General features: G+C 36.9%; 4 protein-coding genes across 5 annotated transcripts; 2 read left to right on the top strand and 2 right to left on the bottom strand.

The window, feature by feature from the left end:
- Positions 1-159: 159 nt before the first annotated feature.
- On the bottom strand, positions 160-9,028 carry LOC131803767 (uncharacterized). Its single transcript, XM_059125444.1, has 5 exons — positions 7,897-9,028; positions 4,586-5,440; positions 4,354-4,515; positions 468-641; positions 160-385 (listed from the first exon to the last, which is right to left on the bottom strand). The coding sequence occupies exons 1-5, from the start codon at positions 8,875-8,877 to the stop codon at positions 257-259; spliced, it is 2,301 nt and encodes a 766-aa protein (XP_058981427.1). The 5' UTR covers positions 8,878-9,028; the 3' UTR covers positions 160-256.
- Positions 9,029-10,222: 1,194 nt separating this feature from the next.
- Positions 10,223-11,005, top strand: LOC131803747 (uncharacterized). The gene is made up of 2 exons (XM_059125396.1): positions 10,223-10,379; positions 10,443-11,005. Exons 1-2 carry the CDS (start codon positions 10,314-10,316, stop codon positions 10,911-10,913), a joined length of 537 nt encoding a protein of 178 aa, XP_058981379.1. The 5' UTR covers positions 10,223-10,313; the 3' UTR covers positions 10,914-11,005.
- On the bottom strand, positions 10,970-14,113 carry LOC131803746 (glutamyl-tRNA(Gln) amidotransferase subunit A, mitochondrial-like). The gene is made up of 4 exons (XM_059125395.1): positions 14,025-14,113; positions 13,702-13,949; positions 13,389-13,631; positions 10,970-11,997 (listed from the first exon to the last, which is right to left on the bottom strand). The coding sequence occupies exons 1-4, from the start codon at positions 14,055-14,057 to the stop codon at positions 10,995-10,997; spliced, it is 1,527 nt and encodes a 508-aa protein (XP_058981378.1). The 5' UTR covers positions 14,058-14,113; the 3' UTR covers positions 10,970-10,994.
- On the top strand, positions 12,438-13,221 carry LOC101893831 (NADH dehydrogenase [ubiquinone] 1 beta subcomplex subunit 11, mitochondrial). Of its 2 annotated transcripts, none has more exons than XM_059125397.1 (2): positions 12,438-12,558; positions 12,619-13,221. In XM_059125397.1, exon 2 carries the CDS (start codon positions 12,636-12,638, stop codon positions 13,065-13,067), a length of 432 nt encoding a protein of 143 aa, XP_058981380.1. In that variant the 5' UTR covers positions 12,438-12,558; positions 12,619-12,635; the 3' UTR covers positions 13,068-13,221. The 2 variants fall into 2 exon arrangements, with proteins under 2 accessions (XP_058981380.1, XP_005190873.1); XM_005190816.4 differs by having other exon boundaries at positions 12,454-12,551.
- Positions 14,114-14,433: the final 320 nt, after the last annotated feature.

The following is a 14,433-nucleotide window of genomic DNA, read 5'->3' as shown; positions in this document are numbered from 1 at the left end:
TAAAAATACACAGTTGAGGAAAATGATGGATGTTATCAAGAGCAATGCGTCATAGTTAATGGATGAAAGAAAAAGTGGTGCAGATAAAACTCCATACAATGGATGAAAAATAAAAGGTAATATAGTTAAATGAGAATAAAATAATAAAACGTATAAAAATTATACTGGCACTTGTTTTATTTGTATTGTTGTAAATGCTTAAAGAAAACACATAGGCATTCTAATAAAACAAGAAAAAAACTTTATTGCACAAATTTCAGAGGTTACCGTATATAGAACCATTTTTGCTGTATGTGTAAACACAAAACTCAATGGTCATAAGGCCAAAATGACTTCTGGGAAAGGCGGAAGGAAGCCATTCTAGTTTTAAACCGGATTTGTCATTCTTTGTTTGAAATAAAAAAAAAAACAAAACACTTTGTTACTATCTATCTACTTGGGGTACTGAATTGCAAGCAAACACTTACCTCATATGTATCCGAAGCAGTTTCAGGGGCATTCGAGAACTTGAGAAAAACTCTTTGCTCCGGCTCTTTTGGACGACATTTGGTAACAGTTATTTGGCTAGAGATTTTAGAAAAGAATGGCACAAAATTTCCATCTTTAAGTGGTTCCGTTGGTCGTTGCAATTCCAATTTGGACTGAAAATAAAAAGAAAAAATTTCCTCAATATAAAACTATTAATTGGGTAAAAAAATTTTAAATTTGGAACAAAGGGGAAGAACATAAAAAGATTTTCCGATTTATAAAGTAAAACAAGTAAAAAAAGCTGTAAGATCGGCGGGGCCAAACTTGGATACCCTCCACCATTTGAAATGACTTTGGCAATTTTCGAAAAAAAAAAAATCTGTTAAAATTTCTGTTAAAATCTATAAACGGTAACGGTATAAAAATGGTAAAACTTGAAAAACAAGTAGACGGCCGAATTCGGTGGCGTATTTTTATTCCCTAAGCCAATGATTAAACACTCATATATGTATGATGAAAAATGGAGCGTTTTTCAGGCGGAGACTCTTGATTACAAAAATTAGAAGGCAGACGAAATGCTGAGACAACTCTGGACGGGGAATTAGCTCGAAGTGGTTCCAAGTCTATTGATCTATTAAACCAACAATAAGCTATAATGTCTGCTACTTTAAAAAGTCTCTTATTGAAGAAAGCGGAAGAATCTGGAGTTGGAAACATGTTGCATGATATCTAAGGCCATATTTAGAAGAAGAACAAGCTCCCTTCTATGACTTAGTTGGTCTGATATAAGAATCGCGGTGGACATACTAATCAGATATCTGACCTCAATAGGGCATTACAGTGTTATTGACAACAGTAGACTATGTGAAGCTGAAAAGAGGTAGAGAGGTCCTACGTCAATGAGATAGACTATTTGACAGATGAGGGATAGAAAACCAACATCAGATACACGTTTGTGAAAAGCATTCCCTGACTAGGCAGACCAGCCTGCTAACTACACTTCTCTCTATAAAATCTTTCTTCTATTTCTCGCTTCATTATCTCTCCCACAACCAAAAACTTTATTCTTCCTAAAATGAACCATATATCCGAGTGAAGAGTTGCCGCCTACCGTTAACTGCGATACCTTAAAACAAACCAGCAATTTTACATTTTCTGGACCGATTGCTAACCGAATGTTTTTGTTTATGTTTGGTTTGTTAACCTTGTAGGCAAAAGCAGAATTCCATGCAGCAGACCAAAATTAACAAAAAAGACACATAGCGCGAAATCGAATTGCATTATAAAAATTTGTGCACTCCACAATTTCTTGGAACTCGTGCACCACTTGAGAACGTAGACGAAAATGAAATTGATAAAAATTCAAAACACTTCAGGTTAATATGAACCCGTGACAATAAATTAAATTATTTTGGCATACATTTATTCGTCACGATCTATTCAACAATCCTCGTGATGACGGAGAAGATTGCATTGATAAGATTGTTTTAACAAGAATCAATAACTTTGTGTCGATTAATATCTTGCATGTTAGCAGTTTGTTGCCCCGATGATTCAAATGTAACAGATATAGGACAAAGTACACAAAGTAAGAAAAAAACATGAAAATACCAACTAACTATCTTAAATCGGCACTACCTAAAAAATGAATTCCGATTCCTTTTTTCAAATAAAGCGTATTTGAAAATAATTAATGTTAACAAAGCTTTACGTTCAAAATATGGGTCAAGTTCAACAATGTACAAGCTGCGATAAATCGTTTTTGGATGCCGTTAATCCAAGACTACCTGTTGAGTCTGATATATGGGAAGAGTTCAGAGCGACAGTATTCAAAAAGAGCAGTCACTCGCCTTCAAAGTCTAAAACCTAATTAATAGCCCTGCCTCTTTCCCTTAAAGACCTAAGAAAAGTTCTGAAATTAAGAAGTAGAACTAATGTTGACGAAACCGATCTAAACGACCTAGAAACCTTGTTGACCTCTTATAACGCGATAGGTCGGTCTGTGGTCAACTATGCGGCTCCAGTGTGGTCTGCGAATACTAGTGCTACGCAGTGGAAGAATATCCAGACCTGCCAGAACGCTGCCCTGAGAACTGCGACAGGGTGCCTCCTCATGACACCAGTGGACCATCTACATGAGGAGGCGAAAGTCCTTCCCTTACGTCAGCATAATCATATGCTTTCGTTGCAGTACCTGCTTGGGTGTTACCGTGAGAGCCATCCCAACCATCATATGGTGGATAACTCTCCCCCACCCAGGCGTGTCAGGAAGGACATACATGATCTAGAGAGGGAGGTCCAGCGCTACAAGAGAGAGCCTCTAGATCAAGAAGCCTATCAGGCAGGTCTGAGTGGCATTCACACCGATGCAGTCGCGGATGCTATTAGCAGTTATAAAGTGAATGCCGTCCTCGGAGTCCACCCCCCATCCATTGCAGCCGAAGAACGTCAGCTGCCTAGACAAACCAGGGTAGTTTTGGCGCAATTACGTTCAGGATGGTGTAGTCGCCTCAATTCGTACTGGGCACGAATTGATGAAGATGTGCGTGACGCCTGCCCGGCGTGTGATACAGGCCCGCACAATACGCTACACCTTTTTAATTGCTCAGCCAAACCTACCCAACTCACTCCAGAGGATCTCTGGCTACAGCCCGTTAAAGTAGCCGAATTTCTAAACCTGGAGCTGGAACCAGATTAGCAGAACACAAACACACACATGTACTACTGCTACAACAACAACAACCTAGTTTATTATATAAAAAGGAAAATATTCTTCTTCAAATTTGTTTCTTATTGCTTATTTTTTATGTGAATAAGTCATTTGTGTCTCGTACCATTACCGCGTCACAGTGGCCGAAATATGGCTCGTGAGCTGAACATATCGCAATATTCCATTCGGCAAATATTGAAAAATGAGCTCGGGGCAAAGCCATTGAAATTCCAGATGTGCAAGAACTTACACCGTACAACAGAAAGAAATAGATTTAAAAGAGCTAAAGATCAGCTTTGCTTGGCCGGAAGTGGTGATCTGCCGAATTTGATTTTCTCCGATGAGAAAACATTAGTTGTCCAGCAGTTGGTTAACAAAGAAAATGATCGTGCAAGAGGTCAGCTGAAAATGTGAACCTTCGGTTGGCCACCAGAACTCAAGCGCCGGCCTGTGATGGTGTGCGCCGCCATAACAGCCGATGGTCGCTCTCGGCTCGTATAAATGCCGAATATTATCGCGAAAATATTCTGGAGGGTGTATTAAAGCATTTTGGCCGGAGACCTGGGACATTCTAACAGGATTCAGCACCATCGCAATCAGCATGCGCCACCCAAGAATGGTTACAAAATGAGGTTATTCGCTTCATTTCCAGCGCATAATGGCCACCAAAATCTCCGAATACCAATCCGCTGGACGCTGGAGTATTTTGAAAAGTAAGGTTGGCACTAAAAAATACCAAAGTGTTGATCAACTCAAGCAGGCTCATCGCCGGGAATGGGCCAAAATACCACAGAGCAACATTCGGGCAGTGTGTGATTGGCCATAATTCGTGCCAAAGGTGACCAATTCGAAAAAATCTAAACTTATTTAAAATTTTATGCTATTTCCGACATTTTTTGCTTTCATTCAATGAAATTTAAAAAAAATGTAAAAATGTATTGACCCTAGTTTTATTCCACATTTAATTTGAATTTTGCACATTGTTAAAAGTTCTACCCACGACCGAGCAAAAGTAGTTCATGGACAGAACTTTTAGCAGCGTGCAAATTTATTCGACTGCATGAATTATCTATAATTAAACAAGGCCTACTGTTGAATATAAATCCTTGCAAATTCCTTCCTTCATACAACCATCAAAATTTTTTAAATGTGTAGACATTTTTTTATGCACTCACATTTTTGGTTGAAAATATCCTTTTAACGGCCGCTGCTTGATTGAAATACCATCCATATTTAATGAGACCTTTATGTTTGCCGCTGGTTAATACTTGAGTAAAACTGGGCAGTCTGGGTTTGTTATTGAAACCAAAAGTTTTACTGAAATGTGAGAACATATCCTAAATAAAAAGCGGAAAGAAATTACAAAATCTTGTAAACATCTCTATAAATTCCAAAATAATAACTTACCTCGTGAACATGGAATGTATGCTTAATATTATTGGAGTCTTGTAATATAATACTGTCATTTAATATTTCTATTATATGGTCCAACCACGATTCATAAGACAATGCTGGTGCCATACTCGATGGCTGTGATGCATCCATTAGAGGCGGTGATGGTACTGTCGATGTGACAGTTACATTACTTATGGGTTGAATATTGATTGGTTTTTGTGAACTTTTTGTATTAAGTACTATTATTTTGCTAGAATCTATTTTGGAGATTTGTACAAATTTCTTATCAATTGTTGGCAGTTTTTGTATAACACCGGGTTTTGTGATTTTAATGATTTTAACGGGACTCTGTTTAACGATGACGGATTTGTTGAGAAAAACTGGTTTACACTTTGGTTTGATGATTACCGAATTTGAGGTATTTGCTACAAAATTTGTGGTGGCCTTTTGTAAATCATTGACCGTTGGGGTGTTGGGTTCTTTTTTGATTTGTTCAATGCCATTCAACTGGGTTGTGTCTAAACATGATTCTTGGGCTTGCGATTCAATATTGTTTAGACTTTCAATTTCCTGGGCTAAAACTATATTATCACATGATAGTTGAATGTCATTGCTCAATTGAAATTGTTCGACAACATTGAAGTTGGAATTTGGTGAAATGTTGGAGGGACTTGTTACCGAATCAGCAATTCTGTTTTGTTTAATGTGAGGGAAATTTATATCGAAATCTTCAACACTATTGTTGGAATTGAAGTGAGGATCTGATGTGGAGACTATTGGCAGGTATTGTTGTTGCATACATGATGATGAGGTTTTTTTCGCTTCTGTTTCCATGTCTGATAGCATGTCGGAAAAATCAGGAATGGTCTGAAAAAAAATTTAAAAAAGGTACGATATTTACTAAAAGCGAAACTTATAAAAATATTTATGTTTTGTAGCTAAAAAAGGAACAACATCCTTGTTCGTTATATTCAAAGAAACTCCATATTTTAATAAAAAAAACTTTTAGAACACTTTTAACTTTTAGAACAACGGCTGTTTGTAATACATACCAAAACAGATTTAGAAATAGGGAGAAGATATCTTAAGAAAAAAAAAACAGACATTTTTATACCCACAGCCATATGGCTACATATGGCATTTTGCGAGAATCTATAACATTTGATACTCCCAAAACGTACCTCATCGAAATAATGGTTTTAGTTTTAGTTTTTTATTCCAAACTTGGTACATCGTAATATTATTATCAAACTTAGATCGAGTTCGGAGATGGGCAATATCGGTCCACTCCTTCTGGTACCTCCCTCACAAAGGTTTAACATTTGGAATATTCATGAAGCTCATAAGTCACGAAATTAACATCCGATTCCATTCATACTTGGCACATCTCAATATTGCCATCAACGTAAGTTCTGTTATAATGATGGTAGAGATCGGACCATTTCTTCTGATACCTTCCGCACAAAGGGTCAACGTTTTAAATAACCAAAACGATCATAAAATCCGAGATAAGCATCCGGTTGTCTTCAAATTACACACACCACAATATTTTTATTAATCCAAGGTCTGGTGTGAAAATGGAATATATCGGTCTACAATATTGAGTATCCATGAAGTTCGTAAAAGACGAAATTAACATCCGATTCCATTCAGACTCAATATTTCCATCAACACAAGATCTGTTATAAAGATGGTATATATTGGGCCATTTCTTCTGGTACTTTCCCCACATAATGTTCAACATTTTTGACAAACAAAACGCTCAAAAAAGCGAAATAAGCATCCAACTCTCTTCAAATTTTACACATTCAAATATATTTGCTAACGCAAGATCTGTTGGGAAAATGATATATATCTGCCAACCACTTCTGGTACAATACTTATAGGTTATAATTTGCGAAACAAGTAGGTGATTTTTTACAACCTACTATAATTTCTCTTAATCAGAAACAACTCAAGCACATTCTAACATTTTCTAAAAACTATCACATATTTCATATAATGTGAAGGAAGTAACCAATATAGTCCAAACCTGGCACTTTGTAATATTTATATCATATTTATTTAGGTCCGATACGAAATATACAAACAATAATGGCCCCTTACTTCGGAACCTACTTCCTAGAAGGTCAAGAATTTGAATAATCGTGACAGAAGTAAAAATATATTTAAATATATTGGCTGAGGGTATCAATATGTCGAAAAAGCCGACTGATACTCTTTAACTCGTAGTCAATCGAATTTCTATGCTCCTTTTGTATCGTATTTGTTGTATTGTATTGTTTACTTAACATGCAATAATTGATTCAAATTGTTGATAAATCCGTAGTAAAATCTGCCAAAGTAGTAGAGAGGTCATGACAGAATCATGATTCCGTGAAAGATTTCGTTATTGTTACAAGGGCTTGGTGCGGCTAAGGCTACACGAACTACATCGAAACAAGCATTGGCAATTCTACTTAAAGGTAAGCTTTATAATCTTATTATCTAAAATCATGTTAAACGTGTTAAAACCGGCATCTAGACCCACGGTCGTTAAGTGGTGAAGTCGAATTTGAAAATCCCTCAAAATGTAAAAACCTAACAGGGTTCTAAAAGGCCCACTAATGTGAATTTTGCAAGATCGTTCAGTCTGCTGCATTTTCCAGCGTTGTATAATTTTTAGAGAACCCAGAAGAGATAACCAGACATGTAAAGCTATCCATCATAAATGGGTTTAATCATAGCTATGAACTCCATAATAATTCTAAAAATACTACAACAGTTCTCTAACTTGACCCTCTTGAATTGTAGACATTTAAATTATCAACAATGCCGTGTGATAATCTTAAAATATAACATAAAAATAATACTCCGTGGTAGCTATACCCAAACAGAGAAAGTCAGAGGCATTGAAATATCGGTGGGGTTGTATGTGTGCACATAGGTATATTTGTTTTTGTGCTAGCTAGGTAAATAATTAGTGAGATACTGGAAAAGCAATTAACACACATTACATACAACAAAAAGCCAAAATAAATCAAAAGTTTTTTTTACTAACTCAACCCGACCAAAGTGTGGAGTTGACACGCCGCCGTTTGTTATCTGCCAATAAATGCGCTTCATGCCGCTAACGACTACAGTAACGTCATGAATATAAACTGTGTACACATGTACGTACTCACATACTTTTCTTCCTCCCAGCTAGCATTTCGAAATATAATTACCGAATTTCCGTTGGGAATTTCTATCCAATTACATTCAATTTGATTAACATCAGAATGCTGTGAATGATGCATTCTAATGACCTTTTCCTTAGATGATAATTGCATGGCGTTACTTACGTTTTCGGCAAATAGATCTTCGTTGAAATTAAAAAAGTCTTCCGTGTTGCTGTTGTTGGATTTTCCAATTGGATTGACCTCATTTTTATCGTCACAATCAATCATGGGCATGTCGAAATCAGTAAGCGGAGAAGAACTTGAGTCAACCGGTGGGTTCAATGTGGTTGGCATCCATAGGTGTTGCAGGGCATCAAGAAAGGCACTATACATAGACTTGTCTGGCCGATTGAGAATGGCAGCAAGCAGTAACAAGAGATGATCACAGATTTCCTTTTTCATGGTAACAGAATTGTCGGGTTCAACAACGATTTTAAGTTTTTTACAGGCACACAAGTAGAAACCTTTCTTATTGGTCACGGCATCGGAACAAACTGTCACATGTAAGCGTCCCGCTAGAAAATTGTTTGAATTCAAAGATGTAACGGCAAAAGTTTGACCGTTTAAGCGTTGTATTGGTGGTATGTTTTCTTCATTTTCTCCGCGGCAATACGAGTCCCATAGCTTAGTTTTTTGCTCTTCACTAACGTTTAAATTCCACAAAACATTCTTGTCCAATTGATATACCTCAGCCAATTGGAAATCAGTATCGACCGAATAAATGGCCTTGATATGCTGGCAGTGGAAATCAGTTGGGGCCTCATTCTTACAGCCATCCACATAACAGGTAGCCTTCCGTGAAAATATACCAGTTGAGGGCGACTGACTGATAGCCACGAAGTTTCGCACGTTAACTATCTTCTCTTTAGTCCTCACCGAGAAGAGTCGGACATCGTTGTGTGTGACCAGCTGAATTGGATCAAACGGTTTGATGGAAGCCAACATACATTTGCGCAAATCACACTCTGTATTACGACATATAAGCGCTCGCTGACCACTAATAGAACCACACGAACCACATTTCTTTAGTCCCCTCAGCGACGAACGATGTAAAATATTATTAAATTTATTTAACTTGTCGCATTCCAACTCATTGGAAATCATTGTTTTGTCACAGAATCCGTTTTATATGCTCCAATTTATATTTTATTGGATCAGTTATGCGACGTCTGTGAATGTGGTCTTAAAAAATCATGTTTTCCAAAGAGCCGAAAGAGAGAGAACAACAAATTACAAATGTAAATAAAGGTTGAACTGACAGTTCGAGCAGGTGGTTGTGGTGAAGTTGCCAACCTAATGTTGAGGTGTTGGAAACATATGGTAGAAATTATAATGAAAATCGTTCCAAAAGTGACATTTAAGGGTGCAACAGGGCTACCGCTTTTATGTTTTTGGAATGTCTATTTATTTTTCGTTTCGTTTACATTCTAAAGGAAATAAAAGCATTGAGAAAAACGCGTTGAGGCGGGTACAATTGATCTGTTCCAGAACTACAAGAATATAAAAGTTTTTTACTACGATAACAGATTTTCCCTTTATGATATCGACAAAAATTGCAAAATTAATAGATTCTTGCAGGTTTTGAAACAGAGCATATATGTCGAAAAGGAAAAAAAATCATTCCGAATAAGATGCTCAGATTTCATTAAAACTATTAAAAAAAAAACTTTGTAATGGCGTTTTTTCACTTTGGCTTTCATCGTTGTAAAAAACACCGCTTTGAAGCCAGTCCCATAGCTTTTTCACAATTTTGTATTTTAAATGGAAAAGGCAGGAAAAGAGCCACCAATCCTCACAAGTTCCCCTGTTTTTTTTTTTCTGGGAATTTATTTAGATTTGTTTAAAAATAACTAATATGAAAAAATCTGTTTTATACTAAGGTGAAGATCGCAAATGTAATATAAATGAGGAAATGATTGTATGCATGATAAAATTGAATGCAGAGTTAGACATTATAATTAGAAATGAGGTTACCTTGATTTATTCGTACCATGCATTTTCCCTGCAATGGTTCAAATTTAGTTTGTAGCTAGCTCCGCGCTCTTTTAGTGAATTCGGTTTATTTTTTATCAAGTATTCCTTTTTGGCCTTTATATTCGTTGGAAACGACTTTCATTTTGGTTTTCCACGAGCGAATTCACTGTGTTCTCCAACAAAACAACAGGACAGAAGTGCACGCGCTTTAGAAGGACAACTCAACCACGATAACGACCAACTCATCTCACATTAAAGGGCTGTCCCAGAACCTGCAAGAATCTCCTAGTTTTGCAATATTTTTCGATATCATAAGGGAAAACTCGAAGTCGATTATTCGATTAATCGGAGGTCGACTTACCTATCGCTACTTCCCCCAAATTGACAAGCCTAACTGCAGAAGAGAGAAGTTAGTAAAGTTAGAACAAGACAACAATAGTTCTAAGTATATCATGTTAACCATTCGCTATGTAAACCTATCAAAGAAAGAAGAAGACTCAAATAAATAATTACCTTACTCTAACTGCAGAAGTAAGCCAACTTTATAAACAAGTTTTTAAAGAAAAATGTTATTTTTTGCTATTATAATAATTTGTTTTTTGCTAACGGTAGCATCGGACATTGTAAAGCTGGTAAGCACTTTATAATTATATACTGAACACTGTAAATCATATGTTCCCTTCCTCTAAATATAGCTACGGATCTCAGCGCTGTTTACAAACCGTCAATCTGAAAACACCGAACACCTGCAAGAGGAATTAAAAAAGGCAAAGGCCGAACTGGACAAGGTATTAAATGCCACTGGACAAGATCGTTATGTAGCCGAAATAAAGAGAATGCGTGCAGAGGATAAAGTGAATGAGGCACTTCGAAAAATCAAAGCCGAGCAACGAAAGGGTCAATTGAAAACTGTGTCTTTCGAAATAATGCTGGGTTATGGTTTCAAGGCTATTCTTTATATTTCACTGGCAGTGATATCCTTCAGGAATCGTTATAATCCCGTTTTGACATTCAGTGAAGACATAAGCCTGCAACCACTACAGGGTCTGCTAAGTTTTCCCACAGGCATACCCAACGCTATTTCGGTACCCATTTGGGTTCTATCATGCAATGTTACCTTCAGGTTAATGTCGGGTCTGGTAAAACAGTATTTACCAAGGAAGTAGATAACTACTCCAATATTTGGATGGACAAAACATGAAATGTTGAATATAAATTTAAATAGCTTTTAACAAATATAACTGTATTTATTTTCTTATATTATACAACTGTTCATTATTTAAACAATCAAACCCCACTTGGGCTTCAATCCACCTGGTTACGGTCAAAAGCAATTGTTCATTCAATACGTTGGCCATTAGTTGAAGGCCAATAGGTAGTCCTTGTTGAGATAAGCGTATTGGTAGTGATAAAGCTGGAATACCGGCCATATTAGCCGGCTGTGTACAGTAGTCTTGTACCGCACACTGATCCCGATTGGAAAGTGAAATAAAATCTTTATACAATGGTGCATCCGTTAGTGTTGTGGGTGTCAGCAGAATATCTACATTTTCATCGGCATTAACATTCTCAAATACATTTTGGAAATCATTGGCTATTAGACGTCTAACCCTGAGAGCCTTTTCAAAGTATTTGTTGTAGTTTTCCCTTAAAAGGAAATAATTTCCCGACAAAATGCGATTCTTAACCACACTGTTGAAGCCTTCAGCTCTGGTCTTGGCGTACAAATCCTCAGTGCTACGATCATCGTCTGCTCGATGTCCATATTCAATGCCATCATAACGAGCCATGTTACTTGCCACTTCACATTGATTTAGAATTGAGTAAACGTAAATGCTGCTCGGTGTGTGGGGCAATGATACTTGCTTAACCATTGCACCGCCATCTTCTAGTATATCAGCAATTTTGGCCCATGTCTCCAATACTTCTGGTGAAAGTCCAGTACAATGGTATTCCTTTGGTATACCAATGCGAATTTTGCTTAAATCAATCTGTTCTGGTTCGGGCAAAGCAATTGGATGATATGGTTTGGAAATTGTCGTAGAGTCTAAGCGATCGGGTCCAGCAATAGCATTTAAAATATCCACACAATCACTTGTAGAACGTGCAAATATTCCAGGAACGTCCATTGAGTTTACCAATGGTATAAGTCCATGGCGTGATACCAATCCATAGGTAGGTTTTAGGCCAACAACACCACAATATGCGGCAGGATTACGTGTGGAACCTCCAGTGTCGGAACCAATACCACTGGAAATAAAGTGAGGACGTATATGGTTAATATTTAATTATTTTATTTATAATTCCTACATGGTAATATGAAAAGTCTTTCAGACCAAAATTTTAAATTTGTCTCTGATCTAGGGAGGAAATAAATACAAGTATACGGAACTGATTTTCTTCTTTAGAATGGTATTTGGAAGGTCGTAACCAAGCTCTATATAACTTCTGCCAGTAGACCCATTTAACAACTTAGTTTGCTTTCAAAACACACAATTGTGATTTAAAATTCAAAGTAAGCTAGATCACAACGGTGTAAAATTCCTAATTTTACTATAGGCCATGACCAATTTTTACATTTTAAACTATATGGTCTACTCCATGGGGTACTGATTCCTATATATTTTAAATTGTCTCGAAAAAATTTACGTAATGTACAAATAAATTCTTTCAAACACGTTACGCATTTAATAACCCAACTTTAACTCGGAAAAAGTTGGCAACTCGTGTGTGGCTATCATTTCTTGACATTACTTTGACATTTAACTGTCAGTGGAGAGATTTTTGTAGCAGCGCTGTTAACAGTTGCGTGTGTGTTTTTTTTATAGATTTTTTCCATAAAATTCCTAATATTTTCCTTATTTCTTGCAGCGAAAAGCCAAACAAAAATGTCAGCTCTTTTGCGTTTTGTAAACCGTGCTGCTTTGCACCGCACATTGGCCGTGAGGGGTATCAAAACATCACCAAAAAAAGATGAAACAGCTGCCATCGCTACCCCCGTAACCAAAGAAGATTTTGCAAACCCCAATCCCAAGAATTGGGTAAGCTACGGTTTTGATCACAAAGACGAAGCCAATGACCGTAACTCAACAAAAGCTTCTTTCTTCTTTGCCGTAACATTGTGTTTGGTGTGGGGTACATTCTTCTGGGCCTACTTGCCCGATACACAAATGCGTGATTGGGCTCAACGTGAAGCATTTTTGGAGCTGAGACGCCGTGAAAAGGCCGGTTTGGATTTGGTCAGCCCCAACTATGTGGACCCATCCACAATTGTACTGCCTTCCGATGAAGAATTGGGTGACACCGAAATCATCATCTAAACAATTTTTGTGCTTTTCTTTTTAAAGAATTAAAACTACTATTAAGTGTAATTGATAAACAAAAACGTTATGTAATGAATAAATAGAAAATTCGAACAACCCACTGAAGGGGGAAGCTGTTGAAATAACGGAAATAAATTGTCGGAAAAGTGAATTGAAGTTGATCTTTTCGAAAATTGCGCAATAAACAATTAATGTTTGCATGGAAAATGAACGTTTGGCAATGTGAGGTTGTGTACCCCCCAAATTGTTGGTGTAGTGTTGGAATGGCAATGAAAGCAAAACAGCTGTTTTAAAATTAATGAACATTAAATTACTTACGCATAACAAATACCACTTGCAACTGCTATGGCAGAGCCTCCTGAACTTCCTCCTGCGATGCACCAGTCATTATTCTCCAGGCTTTTGCTCCACACATTTTTGGTTGGTCCAAATATAGAATCAACTGTGCCGGAACCCATTGCAAATTGGTCCATATTGGTTTTTCCAATCAATACCGCCCCGGCATTGACTAGACGTTCATACACCGTGGCATTGTAGGGAGGAACAAAATCTTGTAGCATCCTAAATTAAGTAAATGGTTTTATAAAATATTTAAAACATTTTTTCAAAAAATAAATAATTTTGCACTTACTTGGATGCACATGTTGTGGTTATGCCCTTGGTACAGAAGTTATCTTTCACTGCCACAGTGACCCCGTCCAATGGGCCCTTCTGTTGTTTTTCATGATAACGTAGCGCCGATTCCTTGGCCTGATGCAGAGCCAATTCCGGTGTAAGTTTTATAAATGCATTCAAATCTTTTAACTTAACAGCATCGTCTAGGGCGCAATCAACGACATGTCTCGGCGAATAGAACCCGCTACTGTAACTTGTCGTTAGCTAGAGTTGGAATATATTAAATTGATGAAGTGTTTATGTCATAAAATGATAAAATAATATATTAAAACCAAGTACTTGTTTTATATTCTGCCTGAGATGTCTTCTCATGTTAGAAAGCAAAAATGACAGAAAGAGGAGAGAAAAACAAACAGAGACATGGGGAAATGTAATCAGCTGGAGGATTCATTGAAATCGAGCAGCGGAACTAGTTGCTGAAATACAAACATGTATTTCACGTATTTTAAAAATTCGAATTGAATATCCAAGAGTGAAGAATTAAAAAAATAGGAAATTTGGTAAAAATTTAAGATTCTTACACCTAAAAAAGGATGTATGTCATTTTATACCAAAAAAAAAAATTAAAAACGTTCCAAACGTCACAGCAAAGAAACAACATCTGAAATATGAAAGGCAAATGCCATGACAGAATCATGAAGATGAGACAATGGCCTATAAACAATTCGCACAGGAGGTGAATAATACA

This window comes from Musca domestica, unplaced genomic scaffold (assembly GCF_030504385.1).
Source record: "Musca domestica strain aabys unplaced genomic scaffold, Musca_domestica.polishedcontigs.V.1.1 33, whole genome shotgun sequence".
Taxonomy (NCBI): Eukaryota; Metazoa; Arthropoda; class Insecta; order Diptera; family Muscidae; genus Musca; species Musca domestica.
Note: the sequence above shows the minus strand (reverse complement) of the source record. Positions and strands in the feature narration are given on the sequence as shown.